The following is a 20709-nucleotide window of genomic DNA, read 5'->3' as shown; positions in this document are numbered from 1 at the left end:
TACCGAGAAGGCCCTCTGCCTGGTTCCCGTAACTTCGCTTCTCACAGTGAGGGAACCACCAGAAGGTGGTTGGACCTTAGTGTCCAGGCTGAACGATGGGGGTGAAGACACTCCTTCAGGTATACTGGGCCGAGGCCGTTTAGGGCTTTAAAGGTCAGCACCAACACTTTGAATTGTGCTCAGAAACGTACTGGGAGCCAATGTAGGTCTTTCAAGACCGGTGTTATGTGGTCTCGACGGCTGCTTCCAGTCCCCAGTCTAGTTGCCACATTCTGGATTAGTCGCAGTTTCCAGGTCACCTTCAAAGGTAGAGCCCCACATAGAGCGCATTGCAGTAGTCCAAGCCGGAGATAACCAGAGCATGCACCACTCTGGAGAGACAGACTGCAGGCAGGTTGGGTCCATTGCTGTCAACTTTTCCCTTTTTTTAAGGGAAATCCCCTTATTCCGAATAGGATTCCTCGCAAGAAAAGGGAAAAGTTGACAGCTATGGTAGGGTCTCCGCTGCGTACCAAATGAAACTGATATGGAGAAAATGTAACTTGAAAAAAGAGACTTTGCACATACTTTTGTAAACCAAGAAATCTTCAATTAAAAATATGTTAAAAAACAAAGGAAGGAGGGTGTGCGACGATGTCTCTTTAAGAGCGATTTCTGCCCAGGTAAAAGTGGGCGGCGCCTGTGCTCCCGTCCCCTCCCCTCTTGCCTCCCCTCCGCGTATGTCGCGGCGGATTAGCAGCTGCGGCCAGCTCAGCGCCTGAGGATCAGACACACACACGGGGGCGGGGGAGAGACAGATTTAGCTTCGCGGGAGGAAGGGATGTGAGCGTGCGTGGTGTGTGTCCCTCCCAGCCTTTGCACGGATGAAACTCGCGCGTCCCTGCTAGCGATCGGGGCGAGGAGGAGGAAGAGGAACCTTCCCTCTGGGCTGGGACTCCACTTCCTGGAGAAGCCCTCCTCCCCGTGCGGAGTTTCGGCGGGGATCCCGGCTTCACCTGGAGAGAACAGCAGGAGGAGGAGGAGCCACAGCAGCACCTGTCCAAAATGAAGGACCGGCTGGAGCAACTGAAGTCGGTGAGTGAGGAGCCTCCTTTCCGTCTCCTCCTCGCAGGGTGTAATGCTGGGCTCCATTGAGCGCCGCCGAGCTTACTCCCGAGTAAACAGGGAGGGGATCGTGCTTCGGGAAGGTATTGGCAGCGGGAAAGGAAAGGGCGAAGCCCCACCAGGGGGGCTAAACCAACGAGGCCAGGTCTATTTTGGAGATGGGGGGGGTCTGTATAGTGAGGGATCCTGTGTAGTGGGTACAGCGTTGGACTTTGACCCAGATTCAGATTCGCATTTGCCCATGAGACTCACTGGCTGACCTTGGGCCAGTCACTGTTTTTAAGCCTAGTCTACCTCTCAGGATTGTTGTGGGGATTAAAATGGAGAGAGGGTTTGTGACCCTATAATAAATTGATTCGTGGAGGAGCCGTATGTGCTTCCTTGAGTTCCTCGGAGGAAATGCAGGATATAAATGTAGCTCACCATAATATAATTCAGCTGCACCTGCTATACCACCCCTTGTTGGTTGTGTTCCCGACAAGCCGAAGTAGGTTGAGTGGATCCGCTGTCCACACTGGGGGAGCAGAAGTGCTTAAACTTATTTTGAAGTAAAAATGAAGTTTTTCCAAAGTGGGGGATGAGGTTTGGTGGGGAGAGAGGAGGCTTACAGTCCACTAGCAGCAGTAGGTTATAAGCTTTACCTGACAGAGGGACCAGAAAGGTGGATTTGCTTCCACCTGACAGCAGAAGCAAAGGGTTGTGAGACTAGGCACTGTTGTAAATGCTACACAGCAGCAAATATGTTTATTGCAGCTTGCACAGCGGCACATTTGGGAGCTACAGCATCTGTCAGATCCTTAGCACATGTACTTGTAAGGTGGGGCAGTTGAATATGCATTTGTGTGTGCACAGTTTCGATGTGCGTGTTAAAAACAACAGAGCAATGTGGAAAGCTGGCTGGGAGGCAATGGGAAAGGAAGTTGTTTCCTGAAGTTTGAAGAGAATTAATGGAGGGGCAGATTTGAGAAGATGATTCTTGGAAGGAGTTGGGGGTCTCCTTTTCCTCACCTCCCCCCACATGTTGCATGAAGAAAACTGGAGTTAGTCACTTCCTCCTTTTGGTTTCCCTCCATGTGACACTCCTCTCTCTCTTTCCCCACCCATGCGCACAGACTTTCCACTAAAACATGTGCCCCAGGACATGGCTGTGCAAGATGTCTTGAAAGGGATCGGCACTTTGGGCTTCGGTACTAAATTCATATAACCTGAAACATAACCTTCAGGGACTTATAGCTGCTGTGGAGGAGCCTTTATTCGAAAAAGAGTGTTCATCCATTCATACTTTTGGGTCACTGTAGACAGAACATAATGCACATTCTCTCAGAACGTGACTTTTTCTTAGACAAGTAAGCCAGTTTCCTAAATTAACCTTTCAGCTGTATATAAAATACACAAGGCTAGCTTGCAATGAGAGTTTCGCTGCGATTCTTGTAAAGTGCACAATCCTTGCAGAGTTGCTTGTACGTGTGAAGGGGCTGCACATAGTGTGATCTTAACAAGGTGGGACCCTCAGCACAGGTTAATTTCTCACAGAATTTATTGCCAGAAGGTGTTAACTAGTTCAATGTGTGCCAGGCTAAGTAAAGGCCTAGACATGCTCCTCCTTTCAAAGAGGATGGAAAGCCTGGTTCAAAACCTGTTGTTTTCTCTTACACCATGTAAATGACAATAATGGAAAGGGGCACTTATGTTTGTGCTTGCTTTGGGTGCAGAGTTTGATTCTATTTCATCTCCCACTTTCCAGCGCAACAAGAGCTCTTTGCCTGTTGGGACTAAGCGGTTGCCTAATTGTCGAGGAAGGATGCTGTGGAAATTGTGGCTGTCCCACCATGCCCTCTCTCCTTGCTCTTGCAGAGTTATGAAATGTAGAGCTTAGCCAGAAAGAAGGCTGGCAAGATGCCAAAAGTGGACTAGTGACTAGTAGAGAGAGGGGGGGTGCTTAGCTCTACCTAGAGAAACACTGCCAGTGCCCCTGAATTTGAAATGTACCAAGGGCTGGCTGCTGCAATTTGGTCATGAGAAAATGGTGTTTGCCCATATTCTACAAACTCGTGTCAGATTCATTTTTCATTTTTATTTTAAGCCAGAAAAAGAGGTTTGAGGGATTGTGACAAGTTCAGTTGATACATTGCCGAAGCTTGTAGTGCAAAAGTCATTCAACCACATAAATCTTCTGAGGGGTATATATACTGTGTCCCCCTTGAATGAGGAATAACTCCTAGATACATCTTGCCCATTTTTCTGTAAACTATTCCAGTCTGGTGGAGGGAAGTAGCAAGTGGCACCAAAAGTTACTTTGTTTATTTATTGTTTCATAAAATTTATATATTGCTAGACTGTATACAATATATTGCTAGATTGTTTCATAAAATTTATATATTGCTAGACTGTAAGAAATAAAATAAAAAAATACCTCAAAGTGGTTTACAAAAAGGTTCTGCTTATGAGCAGGCAGTAATGATTTCACACTTCATATGACCTGGGATTGAGCTGTGGCCATGTGATTGGAGATAAGTGGCAGCAGACAGAACCGGGAAGAGAGAAACTCAGTCGGGAAGATAAGGCTGACAATCCAGTGAGGGGGGTTATGGCAAGAGTCTTCAATGGGTGGGGCTGCTCCTCGCTTGGAACCTTTGTTATGCCTCCGATAAGAGAGAATATAGAACGCTTATCTGGCTTATTTTTCCAGTTCAAGTGACACAGGTTAAATAGAAATGTCAAACAGATGAAGTCAAACTTCAGGTTTCACAGGCATACCTTGCTTTCCACACACACACACACACACACACACACACACACACACACACACCAACACTGTTGAGGGACAGTAGCACTGCTGAGCTGAAATATCTGAACGACTTTGAAACTGAACTAGAACTTGTCTAATGCTAGAAACTAATACCAGGCTGCAGCATAAGGAAATGAGGGGCCTGTGGCCTTGTCATATCAGAAGAGATGTCACTACCCTTTTCTGTTGCGAATTCCAGAACAATAACTATGCAAGTCTATTGTGGCAAAACCATTGAAGGACGGGAGTCTTGGGATATCAGAAAGGATAACATGGCTACTGTTTTTGGTGGGTGCAAGTCCATGAGGTGTTACACTCAGAGGTGCAACAGATTCATATATAATACAAAGAAGGCAGCAGGGGGCAGGAATGGGACCTTGAGAGAGATTGCAAGCCTGTGGCATCTGTATGTGAAGTTCAAACTGATACAAAATAGTCTATTACCAGTGGTAGTAACTGGTATGCTATTTCCCAACTCTGCTATGGTAACGTAATGTCCATAATGGGAGAAAAACCCACGGTCTTGATGAAGACCTAAATCAGTGGAATCAAATTTGCTGATGAACCTTGGCGCATCAGTTTCATGCTGGTGCCTTCTGCTGTCTTCCTTTGTACCATGGTTTTCAAATAATGGTGACTTCTGGGTCAGCATCAAAATGTCCTGCAGTAAAATATTTCTCTGTTTTTGAGTTTTTAAATATATTGAGTTGTTTAATGCCAGGGTTGTGCCCATTCATTCTTTTGTGTAAATTCGTCCTGTTCATCCTGTGTAGACCATATAAAGGCATTGTTGGCACTTGTTCCACCCTCCAGCATATTATGCCATCACCTACTAACAAAGCCCTTCTGCTGTGCCACAATAAATCTATTCCTGTATGAGGTGCCATGAGAGCCCTGGGAGGCTGCTAACTGTGATGTCCTCCTGCTTGTAAAATTGGGGGGGGGGAATTGTATCCAGAGGGGAGTTCTCTGGATTGTGTGTGCTCTTCGTTATTTTTTTTTTAAAAGGGCACTGAAGCAACCTGAATTCTGTAACTTGCGCAAATTATGCAAACTTGCACCTATTATCTCAGTTTGCATAATTTTTTTATGCTTCTGCAAGTCAAGGGGGAATGCAGTGAACTCTGCAATGTACTGACGCCCCATTCCCTGGCCGCTAATGGAACCTTTTCCTGTCTTTTGAAAACTTTACTGGACAACACACACACACACACACACACACACACACACACAATTTGTTACTTAAAGATGAAAAACATTCTTTTAAAAAAGCAAGGGGAAAAGCTGACATTGCCAGGATGCTGAATTATCATCTTTTCTGTGTGTGAATGGAATTGGGGGAGATGACACAACCTTGACAGTAATCTCTGGATTTCCGGGAGTGTAGGTTTCTGTTCTTGGTCTGTGATTGCTCCAGGCTGGGAAGTAGCAGTCCTATGAACCAGAGAGAACTGAGTTTTCATTCCTTACTTTAGAACAAAGGGGAATAGCAAGTCCTCCTTCTTTAACTCGGAGAGAAGTGGTGGTGAATGTTATGCTCTCTTTCTATTGCATTGGAAGACAGGCTTTTAAAGGTGAACTTAAGCATCAACCAGTTTGTCAATAATACAATAGAAGAAATACTGCTATGATGACAGATCCCCCAAGGAAAGGCTCTGTAATAGAAACTTCCTTTTTTTTATGAATGACTCCATTATGGCTTTGAACTGGGGATAGCAGAATGAGCTGCAAAACTGCTTTTACTCTTTTCTCTGTGTTATGCTATATATAAAGAGACAGAAGATGCCTTTTCCCATCTGGGCCATTCTGTTAGACCTCTTACCTGCAGCTTTGAAGTGAGATCTTTGTCAATAGGTTGTGCTCCTGGGCCTCAGTTTCCATTGCCAATACTGGATTCGCGTGTGGTTATTAGGCTCTTAGAACAAAGTCAGATTTAATACATCTCTGACTGGTTGTCTTTCCTAATCCAGATATGCTCTGCCAGAGAACCGGATATTAAGTTTTGCTTTATTTTATTATTACATTTCTATACTAAAGCTCTTTTTGCCCCTACTCTAAAAACCAAGGGGGCTTCCTTAGCTCTGTCATGGTTTTCACTGGAACGATATGTTCATTTTTGAGAGAGAAGGCATTGTTTCTGATTTTCAGTTGGAATCAAACGTCGCAGCAGCTGCTTCTCGTGCCTCTTTTCCTGCCATGTGTATGTTTTTAAATAAAAATCATTGTATGCTATGGCCCAGTTCTGAAAGAATGAAGTGGTTTTCTTTATGGAGATATGAGCAATTGCTAGGGACCTCACCCCCCCAAAAAACCTCTCTTGTTTGTGTCTATTGTGACCAAGTTGGGAAATGCAGAGTATAGGCCTGCATTTGCTATATTCTAGTGTAAATCTAAGGTGGGTTTTTTGGAACTGTTGGGTCACAAAGGTTACATAATAATTTCCCAGTATTTTCTAAGGGGAGGCATTCCTTTAAGGCCTACCTCTTCTTCAAAAGACCCAGTGTGACCTTGTCCCTAGGGAAGTGAGGTCTGTGAAGTGAATCACCTGCGTTTCGCCTAACTAGAGCAGGGTTACTCTTCCTTGTTCCATGACTTTTGGGATAGAGTGGGCTGTGCCCTTCCCCATCTTTAAGGAAAGAGCCATGCCATGTTTCCCGCCTGTGAGAGACACTTGGTTGTTCCTCTGCCCATGATTCAAAAGAAATGGGGGCAGGGCAAAGGGAGCGAAGGAGAGGGAGTGACAGGGATTTAGTCAGGATTATAAAGCCATCAGCCAGGGCCAGAGGAGATAAAACGCTTGGGAGAGAGAAGGGGATTAATTTTATTTTTATTCCTCAGCAGACTCAAGTCCCAAACGGACAGGGGGAGATCTTAACCGAGGGGAGGGGGAGTGTTTCCAGAGAACAGCTTGCAGATCCTTTTCCTGAAGGAAGAGCTCTTCCCAGGAGGCGGATGTGTTGAGGAGGGACTCTCAGCACGTAGGTTCTCCCTGCTAGAGACATAAGCCCTATTCAAGAGCTGTTCTCACAGGTAAAACCTACATACACAAGTGGGGGACAAGCCTCTGAATCTCGCCCTCCCCACCATTACCTTCCTGTTCATGGAGGGCAAAGGTCTCAAGTGGGATTTTAGCTACCTTCAACACCATACCTAGCTTCCTCTCCCCACCCCCAAATCGTCGGAACTGTAGTTTACCCCTCACAGAGCTACAAATCCCCAAACCCTTAGCAAACGACAGTTTCCAGGATTTTTCATGGGAAAGCCATGCACTTTGAATGTGCGGCGTGAATGTGACAGTAGTGTGCTGCATGATCAGGTTTCTGGGAAGTAGGCAAAGCTTCCTGCATCAGAGCTTTCACCTCCTCAAGTTGGGAAGGTGACAAGTCCGGCAACAGGGAAGCAGAGCTTGGTGGGATCAATTTTGCACACAAGCAGAATGCCTGAATAGGGTCTTAGCTGCGTTTCATTCTGGCTTGGTAATGGCCTAGTTCAGCTGTGGGCAACTGTAGTAGAAGTTGTCCCTTGAAAGTTCCCCTTTTGACTGTGGTTCCAGCTTTTGACTGTGGTCAATCTATGTGTGTGTCGGCTTGTTCTGTGATGCTCACCCAGTGCCACAAATTTTATTGTGCTCCAATGGGACTATAGCATAGCAAAAGCAGGAGAAGAATAAACCAGAACATTTGTGGTGTTAAAAAGCCATGGAGTTTCTGCAGAAAGTTACGGGATATGCGCACTGATTCGGAATGAAGGAGTGTGAGCACCCCCAAAACTTTTGCAGGCTCAAACAGTATTGCAGTTGGAATCACATGTGACTGCTTTGATAGCATCATGTACACAAATGATTATAAATATGAAATATAAGGGGGTCTTAAGTTCCCTTCGTAAAGTGTGCTGTGCTTCTTGTCCCATTGTGAGAGCTGACAACTCTCCTCTCCTCTAATAGCAAGTAAAAGGAATCAATGGGCCTGGCAGCTATCATGATATTATTGCAGATGTTGTGGTTTAGGGCTTTTGCTGGCTTTATTAAATCCTAAAATCATGAGGATCTCGGCTTTTATTTGAAAAGAAACAAAACTCCCAAGCTTATAGTTGCATGCATGGAGAAAGATTGCCACCCGGAATGTAATTGGTTCAGAAGAGCTGTGTTCAGTGTTTATCTCAATTTGCAGCTATTTGGTATAATTATTTTTACATGCTAATGTCACGGCTCATAACTTTTGAATATGTGGGGTTGGTAGTCCTTTGGATCTGTTCGTTAAAAGCATCTGGGTCCCAAAGTGGGAAGCAGTGTGTGTGTGTGTGTGTGTGTGTGTGTGTGTGTGTGTGTGTGTTCTTTAGGGTGACTTTGTGACCTGTGTATGCTTTCTCTCTCCCTTCTCTGTAGGCTTGCCAACTTCAACAAAAAACGGCATCAACAAATCCTAGCCTCTGGTAAACTGTTCTAACCTGCCCCACCTATCTTGGTGGTTGTTTCCTTTAAGGAAATCAGAGAAGCTCTTCCCCTCTGATCATCAGTACTTGTTTGTCCCTCTTATCCTTTTGTTCTTCTAAAACTCATGTTGTCCACTGAGAACACGGTGGTCCATCTGTGGCAGCAGTGGCTTCTGTTCTATTCCATGAATTTCCAACTCTATTCTGTCCCAGGTTTGCTGCATGAAGACCCTCTGACAAGTCACACCCACACCATACATATGACAACCATATGTCAGGAGTGCTCTGATGGTGTTTCCTGCTTGGCAGGGGGTTGGACTCGATGGCCCTTGTGGTCTCTTCCAACTCTATGATTCTATGATTCTACATTTACCCTCCTCAAAGGAATAATGGGAACTGTAATTGACCCCCCACAGATCTCCCATTCCCAGCACCCTGAACAAACTACAGTTCCCAGGATTCTTTGGGGGAAGCTGTGTGCTTGAGTTGTGAATTATTTCCATTGTTGATCAACCATATTAGTTTCACAGAAAGCTATAGAATATATATTTTTTTTAAATGCCAGCATGAATTAAGGAACTTGGGGACTTACAGTTCTTAAGAGATCATGGTCACATTCACTGCATACATTTAAAACACTATTATACCACTGGGAACTGTAGTTTAAGAGTGCTGACCTAACACAGCCACAATTCCTAGCACCCTGAAGCCAAGCCAGGCTTTCCATGACTGTTAAAGTGGTTTAAATATATGGTGTGGATCTGACCCTTTTCTCATAGAAGATACACTACTCTCTGTCTCTCAAACAAGAAGTCCCAGAGTTTTTATTATATGGAATGACAATGTTCCTTTAAGTCATAGAGTGGTCTGTGTCAGATAAAACTCTGGGAAAGCTGTGTTTCAGCTTATACAAAACTTTTAAACTTATACTTTGAAAATCATTTTTAGAACAGTTTATATGGTAATTTTAAAAAAGTTTTTAAAAGTTAACGAGTGGAAGCTGACAGCTAAAAAGCCAACTACTGAGACTTTAGCTGCTTCTTTAACTTTCCAGCCAATTATGGTACCAGCTAAAGTTCTATGGCTGCTAGGAAAGAAGACTGAAGTCCTAACCTTACTCACCTGGGAGTCAGCTTCACCTAATTTAATAGGACTTACTTCTGCATAGACATGGTTAAGATTCCCTCTGAGCCCTTCCCTCTGAGCTAAGTTGAACTTGTTCTCTGCTAAGTGTGGCTTGGCTTGCACCCTTAGTTGTTTTTAAATGTTGTAAGTTTTTGAACTTGTGGCTCCAGAAGCATGCCTTATGAAGTTTAAATAATAGCTCTTCATACATGTCCAGGCAAATGACTGTTTGTATGGGCAAGTGCCCTGCCCTTTAGAACAAAGGAAAATAGTGGGTTAGCCCACATGGTACCTTCCAGATGTTGTGAACTACATCCCTGACCATTGGCTATGCTGGAAGGTGCTGGTGAAAGTTGGAAGCCAACAACATCTGGGAGGCCACAGGTTCTCCATTCTGGCCTTAGGCCTTACACTGAACTGAAGGGATTCATTTCTTTGGCTAGCAAACAGAAGTGACTTTGGGGAAGGCACTACGTTAGTATTTCTTCATTTCTCTTCTCTAGAATTTCTCCTTTTTGAATTTGAATGGCAGAACAAAGGCAGCCTCAGCCAAAGGGGAAGCCCTGAGTCAAAAGGATAGGCTGTCGCTTCTTAGGAAAAGACATTTTGTTTTTGTGTACATATAGCATATGTCTGCCCTACCCTTCAGCAAGAGCTTTCAGGGCAGCTCGCGGCCAAGTGAAGCCAATTAAAAGAGTAAAGCAGCATGGCAGCCAAACCCACAAACTGAAACAGTAGCAGAAGAAAAATGTGTAAGCTGACATTTAAAAAGGTCTGGGAGGATAAAAAGGTCTCTGCCTAACACTGGCAAGACATAAGAGTAAAAGCCAGGGAATGCTTGTGTTCCAAAGCTGGGGTACTACAGCCAGCTGCCTCACCTCGGGAGGCAAGGGCTCCGATGGTGGTTAACAAACAGGCAGATTCATGTGGTCAAAGGTAGGGCATTACATTGTGCACTTTGAATTGTGCTTGGAAATGGGCTGGCAGTCAGGGAAGTTGTTTCAAAACTGGCAAGAGGGGCTTTCCAAGGCTACTCTTAGTTAAGAGTCAAGCAGCTGTGTTCTGAGGTTTTTAGGAAGTCTTCAAAGGCAGCTCCACATATAATGTGTCGCAATTATGTGCTTCTGGTAGCATGCTAAGATCTATTAGGGCGCTTGAAGAGAAACTAAAGGTTCCTGTTTCAGTGGCTGGTGAAGTCATGGCATGCTGCTACCTAGCTGCATGGCATACTAGGTACAGTGGTACCTCAGGTTAAGAACTTAATTCATTCTGGAGGTCCGTTCTTAACCTGAAACTGTTCTTAACCTGAAGCACCACTTTAGCTAATGGGGCCTTGTGCTGCCAGAGCATGATTTCTGTTTTCATCCTGAAGCAGAGTTCTTAACCCAAGGTACTATTTCTGGGTTAGCGGAGTCTGTAACCTGAAGCGTCTGTAACCCGAGGTACCACTGTACTTCACCTGTGGTGAAAGGTAGGCATGAAGTCTCAGCATATTGTTGTGGAGTGGTAATAGTCACTGTAAGCTTCTGCTTTTTAATTTGAAGTGTGTGGGGACCAGCACTCTGCCCCCACCCCCAGGGTAAAGTACTCTCTGCATTCTTGGAGGTACTTTTCTTGATATAACATCATTTGACATCAGTTTCTTTTAAGGGATTGTGGTGGCGAAGGGGTGCGATTAAAGCAGGTTGGGTTAGCACAAAGCAAGCAGGACATGCAAGATCTCTCCACAATACTACTGCAGTTCATAAATGGCGCTGTGTGATGACAAGCATCATCCACACATAAACACATCAGAGGGCTGTGTAGTAATGCACGGCTGTGAATCTACTCTAAGTAACAACCTAGGCAGTGTTGATTGGACAATCCTGCAGTGTACAGAATTTTTTGTGCAGTTACGGTGGCTGGTAGTCAGCAGAATATATGGAAATCCTGTAAATTCTGTTAGAATGTAACAGAAGAAAACAAGGCTATTTTTGCCTTGTGTGAGTATGTGTTGGGCCATTATGTTTTTTCCAGGGCCAGGCTGCCAATATGTACAACAAATGGTAGACTTGTTTTGCATCCTGGTTCTGCAGGAGGTGCTGCATGATGCTTTGAAGAGATTTCAGAACCAATTGTGGCATGCTGTCTGTACTTTGGGCTGGTTTCTGTGCAAGGAAATCGGACTCTTAGGATTAGTTGACACACTTGCCTAAAATTTCCTGAACATGACGGAGCCATTTCTTTACAAGTCAGGTGTAAGTGTGTATATCACACAATGCATATATAACAAGGAAAACAGAGGTGGTGGTCTATTATTTTTATAGTGGTTTTGTATGCAAAGTGCATTATAATTATCTCTACATAACAACTCTTTGAGATAGCCGTTTGTTCTAGACCACCCCGCAGTCTTCAGTGACTTGAGCAGGACTTTGAAGTTTGGACACCCACTGTCATGTTGTGTGCTCAAATGACAAAAATGCAGATGACTACTGTTGGTAAAGCAGCTGTATCTGCTATCAGTTCTGAAATCAAAACTCTGGCTGATATGTGATTATTTGCTTGGCTTACAAATCCCTAACAGATGACCAACATGCATCCTGTTCTCAGTGGTTTCCTGAGTAGAAACTTCAAATTTAGTTCTTTGTAAAAAGGGTGGGCTGGCTCTCTGAGCCTGTGACGGTCAGAGTTGGAATGAAACTTATTGCTCCATGAACTAGATGATGAAATCGGCAGCCAGCCTTCTTCTGCTCTTCTCCCCTGCAAGGAGAGGAAGGAGGAGGGCAGCTGCGTCAGCAGTTGTGCTTAGCTGAGTGCAGTGAGAGTAAAGTTCAGCAGAATTGTTTGTGAGGACAGAATGCAGCTGTGAAAAATGTGCTCAGAGCCTACATACCTTGACCTTGGATCCTTTGAGGAGTAGAAGTAGCCAGTGCCATGGGAGTCATACCTCATGAGAACATCAGGTGATAAGTTGTTCCAGTTTTATAGTCTTTTGCCACTGGTCATGTATTATCTTTCCACCTAGTTTCCTGTTGACATTGGTTTTAGCAAAAGCAGTTATTGCTTTGGGGTTGTTTGGATGTTATCCCTTTGAGGTATAAACTTCCTTGAAGATGCGGTTGTAACAGGTGTCTCCATTGCTTTTCAGACAGAAAAAAAGGCCTTTCCCCAGTCTCAAATCAGCTTTCTGCTATCCTGTCTGAGGTCTCATACATACTTCCGCTTGTTCTGTGCCTAGAAAGAACAGGTCTGAGTGGTTTTGCCTTTGCCCTGCCACTTTCCCCCAGATAGCCTACTCTTTAGAGCTAAACTGGAGCAAACGTCAATCCGGAGAGACCCAATAGACCTTTTTCTCCGATTCAGTGGCTTTCCCAGGTGAAGGCAGTGAAGCAAGTGGAAGCTATATCTCCTTGAAAAATAAGGATACAAATCACATGATATGCTAGTTGTACCATGTTTGGTCCTTCCTGAAAGTGTGGCCTAGAACCTCAGCATAGACTAGTGGTTTGGGTTAACCACTTGAATCATAGAATTGTAGAGTTGGAAGCGACCCTTGAGCTCCATGTATGTGCAGCACAAAGCTAATTGGACCACCATACACAGTTACCTGGAGGTAAGCACCATTAAACTTCAGGACTGTAATGCCTTAATACCCCTTCTCTCATCTGCAAGGGATATGTAAGTTGCATCAAGGTTTCATATTTCCAGGAGCGAGCCCCTCTGCTCAATACATTAATGTGATACTTCCTATAACACTTACAGCATACAGTGGTTCCTCGGGTTACAGACGCTTCAGGTTACAGAACCCAGAAATAGTAGCTCTGGTTAAGAACTTTGCTTCAGGATGAGAACAGAAATTGTGGCAGCGACAGCAGGAGGCCCCATTAGCTAAAGTGGTACCTCAGGTTAAGAACAGACCTCCAGAACTAATTAAGTTCTTAACCTGAGATACCGCTGTATTATGGAGCACTTCTGTGTAAGCCTGAAAACTGATTTCTGTTGGTGGACATGACTGCTTTTGACAAAAGGTTCTCAGTTCTTAATAGTATGGTGGAACAACTGATGTGGTGCAGCTATTTCTGCTGACACTGGACATGAGACACAGGAAAGGAATCCCAGCAGCACATCGGTGTGCAGTTTTTGAATTGTGCACTTTTATTTTAATTCCATGCCGTTTAGCTTAGTTTTATTTAAAAGACTTTTAACCCACCTTTCAAGGTGCAGTGGCCTCATGAGGTGGTGTGCAAGACTCTAAAACACCTTAAAATAGAATAGCTACAATTTCAACATTCACGAAGAGTCGGACACGACTAAACGACTAAACAACAACAAAGATGAGAGAGCGAGAGAGAGCACACATACACACACTGGCAGCATTTGCCGCCTCATATGCAGCACAATTCAATCCAACATAGAAAATAATTAAAATGCATTTATAGTTCTTTTTTTAAGCAACAAAGCCCTATGCCCTCTGCATTTCTCCAGGGAGGGAGTTCCAAAGCTGTGCAGCCACCACTGAGAGAGCCTCATTATCACTAATAGTAGCTCTCTCTGGCGTGGACTCGTTATATTAAACAAAATCATTACAGCTGTACGGCAAGTGTGGCTAACCTGTGGCTTTCCAGAGGTTGCTAGACTCCAGTGCTCATAATCCCTGGCCATTGGCCATACTGTCTGAGGCTGGTGGGAGTTGGAGTCCAGCAACTTCTGGAGGGCCTCAGATGGTTGCTGGGATAGCAGTGGATTGGAGGAAGAATTGGCCTATTGAGAAAATTGGGGTTTAATCTTTACATTAGCTGCTTCAAGCTGTGGAGAGGCAGGTAAAATGGGTTAAATGAATTCTAGGAAGTTGGGACCGACATATAGCTGTGTGTAAGGTGTCTGCCAAGGCAACATGGCTTAGCTTGAAGGTTTGAGAACTACTCCCATAGTGGAGTACCCAGTCAGAATACTGCCGAAAGGCTTCTCCAGCAGATTGCGTGGCATCTCCTTTCCGCTTTGAAGGAGATCGTTTTTAGGCAGCACTGTATTATTTCTCCCTGCCTGCTGTAGGTTCTGCTGCTCAAGCAGAGGAATGTGTTGAGTTCAAGCTCTTGCATACACAGCAATGGAGTTGGGTATTCCTTAGAGGTTCTGTGACAAGGGAGAAGACCAAGCAGAGGAAGAGGATGTCGCATGAGAACGTTGCGTGTGAGGAGGCAGAGATAAAAAGAGCAGATGTCGCCAGAGCCCATGTCTATCTCTGATTTCCATAACTCTGTAAATAGAGCAGAGAATACTGTTAAAGGCTGGGGAAAGGAATATTGTGCGGGTTCAATGAATGATTGCGTAATAGGGCTTCTCCTACCCCTGCACACACCCCAAAATTGACTTTAGGGGAGTTGGGAGAAGCCCTGGTACAGCTCACAAGGGGAGGAGAGGTGGAATCATTCCATCTGGCAAGCAGAAATGCTTGCTTGGCTGGGGGGGGGGGATTACCTTAACGCGATGTTGAATTCCTCCCACTGAGTAGTACAGAATTCAAACTGAGCTGTGACTAGAGTTCCTGGGCCTCCCCCCCCTTTGGTTTTTTGCATATTTATGACCCATAAGGAGCCCATCACCACACCTTCCACCAAGTCCTGTGAAGCACTACATCCCCAAATGAATCCAAGCCAAGGCAGCATACATAAATAAAAAGCATGGACTCAAACTCACCCACTGCCATTTTGAGGAATTCCTCATTTTCACCAATGATAGCAGATATGATTTGTTCATATCTTTAAATTGCCTGTGGACATGTGAGTGCCTGCCCGAACATTCTGGGAGGTGTTTTCTGCTTCTTGGAATGTTACAATTCTGCAAGTAGCATTGAAATTCTTTTCCTACACCCCTAACTTTCTCCTTGTTCAGTCCATTGTGTTGCCAGTGGGAATGGTTATGTTCCTGAGGCAGCTCCCTTTGAGTCCATCCTAATTACTGGCAACATATACTAAAAGCACTGTTTTCTGACATCTCCTTTCAGTCATTTTCCTTCTTCCATTCCGTTGACTCTTCCAGATCCAAATGTATTTTATTTGCTAATTATCCCAAAGTGTGCTGACAATATTCTTCACTTCAGATGCTAAAATATGAGAAACAGTAATTTTAAAACCCACCAGCCACAACCCTAAGTACGCTTACTGAAACAGGGCTGGGGAAAATGTGGGGAGAAGCATTGTTTAAGTATTTAGAAGTACCTGTCTAGACTAGGTCTATGCGGTTCCCCCCACAAAGGCAGAAACATTACTTCACCTGCAAATGGAGGTTAAGGTTTAAACAACGAACTTTCAGGAACTCCCATTTTGTGAGTTGCCTTGCTAGATACTTTACAGAGCAAACAGGGGGAAAGTGCTCGCTTCCCCCTTGCTGTTTGCGCTTGGTGTGACCCAAACATGCAATTTAATCTAAGCAGCAAGCATAGCTGCTGAGTTTGTGCATCAATAAAAGTAAACTCTGTAATTTCCCTCAGAGGACTGCTTAATAAATAGTTAGAAAAAATGATTTATGAGAAACATGAAGGCTACAATACAATGCTTGTTGAAGGGCTTGCCACTGCTTTTCTTCACAGGGGTGTAGGAAGGGGGGGCGGTGGGGGCAGATGCCCCGGGTGCCCTCACAGAGGGGGGTGACATTCGGCGCACCACCTGCCCGCGACTCCCAAGCCTACCCCGAGCCACCGGGGGAAGGGGGGGAGCTATGCCGCTTTGCCAGCGGCATTCCCCCCTTCTCCCTTCATTTTGACAGTTTGGGGAAGGCTTGGAAGTCGTGGGCAGGCCACACGCCGAATGTCCACCATGGGTGGCTCGCTCCGCCCCTGGCTGCAGGGCGCGCATGCCGTTCTGGGCACCCAAGCGGCTATCTCGCGCCTGGGAGGGCACCCTCCACATCACACACCCCTCAGGAGCACACCCGCCCTGAGCAGCGCGGACATATGCTCCGCCACTGTTTCTTCATTACCCCATTTTTAAAAAGTCAAATAACCTAGTATATATGTCCTGGATGCCAATGTAAGGAGTGGAACAGCCCTATGAATGCATCCTTTTCAAAAGCCTTATTGCCTTCAATTCATATTCTGCTGTCCAGCCTGTTGAAGTTCCTTCTTCCAGCATTGTGCATGAATCCTAAATATGACTGCTGCTGAATTCTCCTTTGATTCCCATGTGTTCCTAGCTAGTGGCAAGGCTGTGTAGTCTGCGCCATGGAGACTAACTTATATAACTGAAATATACATTTTTGATATAGATAAGCTTCTCTTAAAATCGGGTGCTGATGACTTACAATTTCTCAGACTCTTCTTTTTCTTTCCCTACATTTAGCTCAGAGGTGGGGAAATTTCTGACTTTGTGGGCTAGATCTTTCTCCCCATTGGTCAACTTCAACATGTGGGCAGGACCACTCATCTGTCAATCATCTGATGTCCCAATGATTTGAGTTATCCTGTCCACCTGGCAAAGGTGGCCTGCTGGGGTGGCAGGAGTTAGCAACCAAGCAGGTTTGAACTCCTTGTTTCAGCTGATGTGCAGGGAATCCTACCTGCCCCACACCTGGCATCACTTATGCTGTCAGGCATGGGGCAGGTGGGCATGGTTTGGGGGAAACAGCCTCACAGGCCAGATTTAGCCCACAAGCTGGAGGTTCATCAACACTGATTTAGCTGATGCCAAAGAAGTGAAACCCTCTTTTTGCTCCGAAATTAGTTGATGTCTTTGTTTGTGCAGTTTCTTTTAGAAAAGTGGTATAAACATTTTTAAATTAAATAAAATAGATATTGCATATTGCAATTGCATGCTTGTCTTCACAGAATTCTTCTTCTAAGATAGAACTGTCCAAATAATGTGGTGTGTGTGCTGGAACTGTTATGGCTGTTGGCAGTGGCATAGCGTGGGTTGTCAGCACCCGGGGCAAGGCAAGTAATTTGCGCCCCCTAACCCATGGATTTGCGCTCCCTAACCTGTGAATTTGCGCCCCCTAACCCTAACCCCCAGATGTTGCGCCCGGTGAGGCCGGCCCCCCCTGCACACCCCACGCTACGCCACTGGCTGTTGGGGAGGTTTGAAAGAAAGCAGGTGAAGAATAAGAAATAAGGGATTGGTGAGCTATAAAGATATGGGATAAAAATGAGATAAAAATTCATTTTTGTAAATTCTAATAATTTAATAGACTGTCTTGTTTAGGACAACTCATTGTTCTATTTTGCTAATTATCCTGTGGAGTTGGGATACACTTGGGTATAGTTGTACTTTGTTCTTTTAAGGCTTATTGTCCCCCAAACCATAGCATTATTTGATCTGATCAGTTTGATCAAGTGATTGCTGGATATTATAGTTACTGTTGCAGTTTGCTCACTCATTGTGGACCATGGTAGATTATGATCACTGTGTGGAAGCCTGCCCAAAAGTATTCTGGGTTTAAAAAAAAATCTTGCCTTGTGCTGTGATAACACTGAATGAACGAGGAAGGTAGCGGATATGTATTACTAGGTTTGTTCATGCTTTGTGGCCTTAAAGGCATCTGTCCATTCATGATGGTGCTTTTTAGGGCTCCTGAACATGAGAGTATTTAGTAATGCTTTCCCTTCAACCTGCAGATTCAGTACAATAATACTGAACTATAGTTTAACCTGAATTCAGTATCCACAATAGTTTGCTCTGAGATAAGCCTTCACTGTCTTCCTCTATTAATTTTGTTGTGATCTTACAGACTGCTGCTTTTAGGGAATCATTGATCCTAGCCTGAAGAAGCATATATTTATTCTGAGTGAGCTCTGCTGAATTAATTGGCAATTACTTCCTGGAAAGTATGTTTAAGATAGCAAGTGAAATATCAAAGTAGTATGAAAATGGACCAGTTCTCCTCACCACACAAATTGGCAGAGTTAGGTTTGAATAAGGGCACTTACCGTATTTTTCGCCCTATAGGATGCACTTTTCCCCCTCCAAAAATGAAGGGGAAATGTGTGTGCGTCCTATGGGGCGAATACAGGCTTCAGGAAGCTCTGTGCAACCCTCCGGAGCCTGGCACGAAGCCGGGCCGGGCTCCGGAGGGTTGTGCAGAGCTGCCTGCATTCTGAAGCCTCAGGCGCGCTGAAGAGCGCGCCCGGGCTCTGCACAGCTGTCTGCAAGCCTGGGGAGACCGGTGCGGCTCCCTAGGCTTGCAGATAGCAGGCTGTTCTGGGGGCTGGGGTCGGGGGAAGCTCCGGATTCCCCCGCGCCAGCCCCGTGCCTGGGGGGGAAATAATTTTTTTCCCTTTATTCCCCCCCCCCCCCAAAAAACCTAGGTGTGTCCTATAGGGCGGTGCGTCCTATGGGGCGAAAAATATGGTAATGTGCTTGTGGTCCCATCCTTATTGTTAAGTCTTAACATTGCATAGCACAAGGGTAGCCAACATGGTGCCCTTGTGGAATACAAAGTCCATCAGCTGCCCCCCTTATGGCTGATGAGGAACTGAGGTTGAGAGAGCATGGCTGCCACGTAGTGGGTCCATGGTAGAGGTAAGATTTGAACCAGGGTCTTCCTTATTCACAGCTCACAGATTAATTCTAACTATGTCTACTGGAAGTAAGTCCTATTTAGTTAAATGGGGCTTACTCTCAGGTTAATAGGGTTGAGATTGCAGACTCAGCCTCTTAGGCACTGTGCTGTATTGGCATTTAGTCATGTTCTTTAATCGCTTGAAATTTTGAAAACCTATATTTTACTCGCTTCATCTCCGCTCTTCAGAATCACTCCATTTGTTCACTGAAAGCTGAAAGTCCCCTCCATATGTTTTAAAAGTTTGTCATGACGGAAGGTCATAAAAATGGCACTTCTTTAGAGCTAACCATTAAGGAAGGTGGGGCTTTTTTAGAATGTGTGCGGTTTTTGTCTAAACAGATGACAGTGCTTTATTTTTAAAAAGGGCCTCTTTTTGCAATTAACAGAAGGTGTTTGTTCAGCATATGGTGTGTCATAAATCAAGCAAGACCTTTGGTCATCCATCACTGTTTTGTATTTATTTAAGGTAATTATATCCTACACTTCATAATATTTACCCCAGGCTGGTTTACAAACACCAGCGGGATTGGCAGCTTATATGATGGAGGGTGCTGAAATTTGTAAATATTTTCCTTCAGTCAGTGCACGTTAATCACTAATGGGCCTTCCTTCTGACTATATCCTTGAACTATATCCATCAAAGGGAAAACTTTGTACCCCTGAGGAAATAAGTAGCTGAATAGTCTTTTGCAGGTTCTCTTAGTGCCCTAACCTTTGTCTCACAAACAAACCTACACACACACACACACACACACACACACACACGGAGGGAGAGAGAGAGAGAGAGAGAGAGACTGAGACTGTATAGGAAGTACCTCCTGATGAACTGTAGCCCAAGTATCTGTTTGTAGTGCTAGGACTGAGCCACACTGAGCAACTGCAACCTATCCCTTCCCCAACCTGGTGACCCCAACCTTTTGGACTACAACTTCCTTCAGCCCCAGACAGAACATGCTGGAGCTGATTGTTAGTTGTCGTCCATGACCTAGGGAGCAAACCAGGCAGGGCAAGGCTGCCTTAGAGCAACACAGCTTATATTTGTGCCCCTGTAATGTTGCTAATTTTTACACCAAACCGTACCTGCTTGCTTTCACCACTGGGAGATGTTTGTTCTTAAAATTAATCCAGGACAAACAGTCCAAATTCTGCTTGGAATGATGCAGAAATGTAAAAAGTTAAACTTGAAGTATATTTTGAACTTATGCAGTACAGTACAGTGGTACCTCAGGTTACATACACTTCAGCTTACAGACTCCACTAACCCAGAAATAGTACCTCGGGTTAAGAACTTTGCTTCAGGATGAGAACAGAAATCGTGCTTCGGCGGCAGCAGGAGGCCCCATTAGCTAAAGTGGTGCTTCAGGTTAAGAACAGTTTCAGGTTAAGAACGGACCTCCGGAACGAATTAAGTACTTAACCCAAGGTACCACTGTATAACTAGTCTGAAAAGTTATGTATGCAATGGGTTTTATTTATATGAAGTTCTTTCTTTTCTTTCTTTTTTGGTATTTAAAAAATACTTTGTATGACTTGCATACACACCAAAAAAAAGATCAATTTCTGTTCTAATGCTTATTGCCTATTGAATTTTTACTGTTGTGACCTGCCCTCAGGTCATTTGATGATGAAGGCAGGATTTCAGCAATATGAATAATATTATTTTTTAGAAGACTCATAGTGGAACAAATTCCCTTCCTGATATTCAACTTAGGCCGCAAGCTAAACCT

At 44.6% G+C, this 20709-nt stretch overlaps 1 protein-coding gene across 5 annotated transcripts in view; it reads left to right on the top strand.

Moving 5' to 3' along the window:
• The first annotated feature begins 704 nt into the window (after positions 1-704).
• The window catches only part of STX3 (syntaxin 3), a 38202-nt gene continuing 18197 nt past the window's right edge, over positions 705-20709 (top strand). For all 5 annotated transcript variants that reach the window (XR_014525406.1, XM_083500377.1, XM_083500375.1 and 2 more), the window contains exon 1: positions 705-1074. Coding sequence is in view for 4 of the 5 variants with exons in the window: in XM_083500377.1 (XP_083356503.1) it covers positions 1045-1074 (30 nt within the window). In the remaining variant the exon portion in view is untranslated. The remainder of the gene's footprint in view (positions 1075-20709) is intronic.

Source organism: Podarcis liolepis (assembly GCF_965112155.1).
Source record: "Podarcis liolepis genome assembly, chromosome: 1".
NCBI classification, from domain to species: Eukaryota; Metazoa; Chordata; class Lepidosauria; order Squamata; family Lacertidae; genus Podarcis; species Podarcis liolepis.
Note: the sequence above shows the minus strand (reverse complement) of the source record. Positions and strands in the feature narration are given on the sequence as shown.